Genomic DNA, 5950 nt, shown 5'->3' on the forward strand with positions numbered 1-5950 from the left:
AGACCAGGAGAGTAACTAACACAGGTGAAATCAATCAAAATGAAAGACAGGGTTACGTTCAAGAACACAAAGAAACAGGGCTACGTTCAAGAATACAACAAAACAGAACACAAGGTTGACTAAGAAAATAAATACAGAACCTTACATACGTGACCAATAAACTTTGATTTGATTTGACCAAGTATGTTTGGATGTGGAGTGTGTGATGGTGTGTTGTGTGTGTCAGCTGGGTGATTCCACGCCAGGGGAGCAGAACAGATCTGTGGTATCTCAGATTTTTCTGGCTATAGACTTCATTGGGAGGAAGGATGTTTGACAGGATTTAAACATTTGTATCACAAACCACTTTTGGAAAAATCATTATGAAAGTGGCAATTTGAGGACCTTTAAGGCCTAAAAAATATTTTGGGGTATTGCTTAGCTACATGATAGGTATAGGCTGTGTGTATGTGTATGCATGCGTGCGTGTGACTGGTGTGTCACTGTGTGTATGCTATTGTGTTCACTAGGCAAGGTCTGCTGCGTTGGTCCGAGCCTTCCTCACGATCCAAGCCAGCCGCATACCACCCTGCATCCCACTGATGGCTTGCTTCTGAAGCTAAGCAGGATTGGTCCTGTTTGGTCCCTGGATGGGAGACCAGATGCTGCTGGAAGTGGTATTGGAGGGCCCCAGGGCAGTGCTTGGGGATGTTGCCCTGTGTAGGGTGACCTCTTTTGGATGGGACATTAAACGGGTGTCCTGACTCTGTGTGTTCACTAAAAGATCCCATGGCACTTATCGTAAGAGTAGGGGTGTTAACCCTGGTGTCCTGGCTAAATTTCCCAGTCTGGCCCTCATGCCATCATGGTCACCTAATCATTCCCAGCTTCCGATTGGCTAATTTCCTCTCCCTGTAACTATTCCCCAGGTTGTTGCTGTAAATGGGAATGTGTTCTCAGTCAATTTACCTGGTAAAATAAGGGTAAAAAAAAACATACATCCTCTCATGGCAGAAACAATGTGTCTTCCCCAATAAAATATTTCTAATGCAGATCATTAAACTGGAGTACAGGTACAGAAAACACACACTCACACAAATTATAAACAATGTGTAAGTACATCAAAGCTGGGACAGAGAGATTGAAAAACAGCTCTATCTCAAGGCCATCAGACTGCTAAACAGCAATCACTAACTCAGAGAGGCTGTTGCCTACATTGAGACCCAATCACTGGCCACTTTAATAAATGGATCACTAGTCACTTTAATAATGTTTACATATCTTACGTTACTCATATCATATGTATATACTGTATTATATACCATCTATTGCACCTTGCCTATGCTGCTCGGCCATCGTTCATCCATATATTTATATGTACATGTTCTCATTCACACCTTTATATTTGTGTGTGTTCGGTAGTTGTTGGAGAATTGTTAGATTACTTGTTAGATATTAGTGCACTGCCGGAACTAGAAACAGAAGCATTTCGCTACTCTCGCATTAACATCTGATAACCATGTGTATGTGACCAATAACATTTAATTTAATTTGATTTGACACAAACACACACCTCCTTTCCCCCTCCATTCCTCCCTCCTGTCATCTGATGACCTTAGCTGTGATGTAATGCCTGTTACATCACTCTCTTTCTTTCTTTGCCTTCCTTTGTTAATCCATCTTTATCCTATCTCAATTTCCATTCCTTATTTTTCTACCCCGTATTGTAGTCCTCTCCCCCTGATGAATATACAGTGCATTCGGAAAGTATTCAGACTCCCTGACTTTTTCCACATTTTGTTATGTTGCAGCCTTCTTCTAAAATTGATTAAATTCATTGTTTTCCTCATCAATCTACACACAATACCCCATAATGACAAAGTGAAAACAGGTTTCTAGAACTTTTAGCAAATTTATAACAATATAAACAGAAATACCGTATTTACATAAGTATTCAGACCCTTTGCTATGAGACTTGAAATTGAGCTCAGGTGCATCCTGTTTCCATTGATCATCCTCGAGATGTTTCCACAAGGTGATTGGAGTCCACCTGTGGTAAATTCAATTGATTGGACATGATTTGGAAAGGCACACGCAGTGCATGTCAGAGCAAAAACCAAGCCAAGAGGTCAAAGGAAGTGTCTGTAGAGCTCTGAGACAAGATTGTGTTGAGGCAAAGATCTGGGGAAGGATACCAAAAAATGTCTGCCTCATTGAAGGCCCCAAGAACACAGTGGCCTCCATCGTTCTTAAATTGAAGAAGTTTGGAACCACCAATACTCTTCCTGGAACTGGCCGCCTGGCCAAACTGAGTAATCGAGGGAGAAGGTTCTTGGTCAGGGAGGTGATAGAGCTCCAGAGTTCCTCTGTGGAGATGGAAGAACCTTCCAGAAGAACAACCATTTCTGCAGCACTCCACCAAACAGGCCTTTATGGAAGACTGGCCAGATGATTGCCACTCCTCAGTAAAAGGCATATGGAGTTTACCAAAAGGCACCTAAAGACTCCCAGGCCATGAGAAACAAGATTCTCTGGTCTGATGAAACCAAGATTGAACTCTTTGGCCTGAATGCCAAGCGTCACGTCTGGAGGAAACCTGGTACCATCCCTACGGTGATGCATGGTGGTGGCAGCATCATGCTGGGGGGGATGTTTTTCAGCGACAGGGATTGGGAGACTGGTCAGGGTTGTGGGAAAGATAATCGGAGCAAAGTTCCAGAGCACTCAGGACCTCAGACTGGGGCGAAGGTTCACCTTCCAACAGGACAACAGCTATAAGCACATAGCCAAGACAACGCAAGAGTGGCTTTGAGACAAGTCTCTGAATGTCCTTGAGTGGCCCAGGCAGTGCCCGGACTTGAACCCGATCGAACGTCTCTGGAGAGACCAGAAAATAACTATGCAGCGACGCTCCCCATCCAACCTGACAGAACTTGAGAGGATCTGCAGAGAAGAATGGGAGAAACTCCAAATACAGGTGTGCCAAGCTTGTAGCGTCATACCCAAGAAGACTCGAGGATGTAATCGCTGCCAAAGGTGCTTCAACAAAGTACTGAGTAAAGGGTCTGAATAATTATGTATTTGATATTTACATTTTTTATTGTTAACAAATTTGAGAACATTTCTGAACATGGTTTTTGCTTTGTTAAAATGGGGTATTGTGTGTAGATTGATGAGTAAATGCGCTTTCCGAATGCACTGTATATATAGAGAGGGAGAGACTGAAAGAGAGAGAGAGGCAGACTGAGAAAGAAACAGAGAGAAAGAAAGAACAGGCTGAACCCAGAGCTAAATCGGTGGACAACCAGCAGCCACCTGCTTATGTCCCTCACACACCTACCCCCACCCCCATACACACACACACACACACACCCTCGCCTGCTGGAGTTGGTCACACACGGCCAGAGGGCTGCAGTAGTTGAGTCAGTCAAGGTGGTTCCACTGTCTAGGGAGAATGTCAAAGGGAGAGCAGCAAGACCTGGTGGCTATTAAAGAACTAGAGTCAATCCTGGAGTCCTGCAAGCTTGAACTGACACCACTTGATGAGGTCTGGCCTAATCTCTACATCGGAAACGTGTAAGTTTTTGTTTCTTATTTTATTTTTTTATTTTCAAAATTCCCTTACACCTGCCCCTGGGTTGGATGGGTTTTAGAAATACGGCAATAGAGATAATAATAGATTCAATATATTGGATCCCCTATCCAATCCTTTTGGTTCTACAGAGGTATGAGTAAGAGCTAAAAAGTAGAGGCTAAGGGTCAGAGGCTAGAGGTTGATTTGGAATTCAGCATCTCAAGTTCCTATAGTGGACTCTATTGCCCTATTGCACTCTGCTGAACACTACTAAACCTTACAGAACACTGTTGAACACATACTGAACATGGAATTACTGAATATTGCTCTTTTTTAAACTACTGCATTCATTTTTTTGCCTAAATCTTGTCTATATTATTCCAGGCTGTTCACTGATTAATCCGTTCTCTGCATGTTATTTCTGTTCAAACAGTTATGCAATCTCACATTTCACACTTCTCTCTCCCCATATATTTCACCCTCTGTCTTTCCCTTAGGGCCATAGCTCAGAACAGGGGTGCATTAAAGAAGCTTGGCATCACACACATCCTGAACGCAGCTCACTTTAAGCAGGGCAGCATCGGTGACCAGGATTACTATGGAAACACCTGTGTGTACTGTGGCTTCCCTACAGAAGACTCATCCCATTTTGACCTCAGCCAGTACTTTAAACCTGCAGCTGACTTCATACACAAGGCCCTGAAGACTAAAGATGGTAGGGGCACTTTAATGCAGGTGTTTACTTCTGTATAGTTTATTTAAGACTGTCTCTAGGGACATTTGAGTTCCTTCATCAAACTCTGCCTCTCCCTTCATTCCCTCCTTTTCTCTTTATTTCTACACTCTCTCTATCCTCTCCAGGGAAGGTGTTGGTGCATTGCATCATGGGTATAAGTCGTTCCGCTACGCTGGTGCTGGCGTTCCTGATGATGCACTGTCGTCTGCCGCTTCGCACCGCGCTCAAACATGTGACCCAGCGACGCGCCATCTACCCCAACAGACATTTCCTGTCACTACTGCTCACGCTCGACACACAGCTCACACGCAAGAGGAGACTATGTCCTCTTCTCTGACAGTCCTTCTTTCATCCCTCTCTCCTCCCATCCCTCGCTCGTCTCACCTCATATCTATCTATCCATCTCTCACACAATCCTTTATACTGGTTGAAAATATGTAGTTGTAGGACTTTTACAGTAGGTACAAACTGGTATTAAAGCACAGCATGTTGTATATACTGTATGTTGTATATACACAGCATGTTGTATATACCATATAATGCGGTAGCAGGATTCCCTGGAGATAATGTCGATGCTCAATGCCTTTTAAAATAAAAAATATCTAAAGAATTTGAACTTGTCAACATCCCGGTTTTAGCCAGTGGTGATAGTTGAACCTGCTGTGAGTTGTGCAGCTGAGCATTGTCTCCTGGGAATCTATCAGTTGAAACACTAATAATGAGATTACACAATTAAAAATGTACTTTTATTCCAGTTTGGTGTCTGTTTTATTACTTTCAGATGTCTATTACAACTATGGTATGAACAATAACTCCTCTACATTTTGAATAGTGTCAGCTGTCCAGTAAATTCTGGAGGATGTTTTCGTCATTGGTGAGGAGGTTTGGAATTACAAAGGGTTAAAAATGTAAACTAACTGCAGGAGTGTGTGGGAAGAGGAGCAGACACAGTGAGAGGAGGGACTATGCTGCCTGTCAAAAGTAAGTTGACTTGGATCAGAGGGGAAAGACGTTTTATTTGAAATGGTTGACCTGACCAGATTGTTTTCTGTTATGCTCTGGTTTAGCTGTCACTGTGACACACACCTCCTCTCCAGACTGTGTCAGCATGTCTCTGAGGGAGCAGTGATGTGAGTGTCCGTCTGCCTGAGCGGTTGGAGATCCTGCTAGCCAACCAATGGCCCACCGGCCACCTCAACCGCTACATCGGCAACCAGTAGGTACACACGCACACACACACACACACACACACACACACACACACACACACACACACACACACACACACACACACACACACACACACACACACACTGGTCTCTGCCCCTGCAGTGGTCTGTCAGCCAACCAAGAGGAAACATTCCATCTGTCAGAGCTGTGTCAGATCTTATGGACCAATAGGCAGCCAATAAGGACCTAGTCTGGCCCAACACATCGGAGTGTGTGTGTGTGTGTGTGTGTGTGTGTATGTAGAATTATAGTTTATAGAACAGTATGTAATATGCAGGGCTGTGGCTCGTGATAAAGCCCTGTTGTCATCTCTGGGTATCACCCACATCGTAAACAGTACGGACGGCTGTCACCGGATCATCACTGGCTCAGGTTACTATAGCGACCTGCCGGTGGAGTACTATGGTGTGGTGGAGGCTCCAGATGACACG

At 44.0% G+C, this 5950-nt stretch overlaps 1 protein-coding gene across 2 annotated transcripts; it reads left to right on the forward strand.

Moving 5' to 3' along the window:
• The first annotated feature begins 3337 nt into the window (after window positions 1-3337).
• zgc:153981 (dual specificity protein phosphatase family protein) lies at window positions 3338-5043 on the forward strand. 2 transcript variants are annotated; one of them, XM_024425397.2, is made up of 3 exons: window positions 3338-3555; window positions 4051-4268; window positions 4415-5043. In XM_024425397.2, the coding sequence occupies exons 1-3, from the start codon at window positions 3434-3436 to the stop codon at window positions 4624-4626; spliced, it is 552 nt and encodes a 183-aa protein (XP_024281165.1). In that variant the 5' UTR covers window positions 3338-3433; the 3' UTR covers window positions 4627-5043. The 2 variants fall into 2 exon arrangements, with proteins under 2 accessions (XP_024281165.1, XP_024281166.1); XM_024425398.2 differs by having other exon boundaries at window positions 3369-3555; window positions 4059-4268.
• The last annotated feature ends 907 nt before the right edge of the window (window positions 5044-5950 follow it).

Source organism: Oncorhynchus tshawytscha, linkage group LG06, assembly GCF_018296145.1.
Source record: "Oncorhynchus tshawytscha isolate Ot180627B linkage group LG06, Otsh_v2.0, whole genome shotgun sequence".
Classification (NCBI taxonomy): domain Eukaryota; kingdom Metazoa; phylum Chordata; class Actinopteri; order Salmoniformes; family Salmonidae; genus Oncorhynchus; species Oncorhynchus tshawytscha.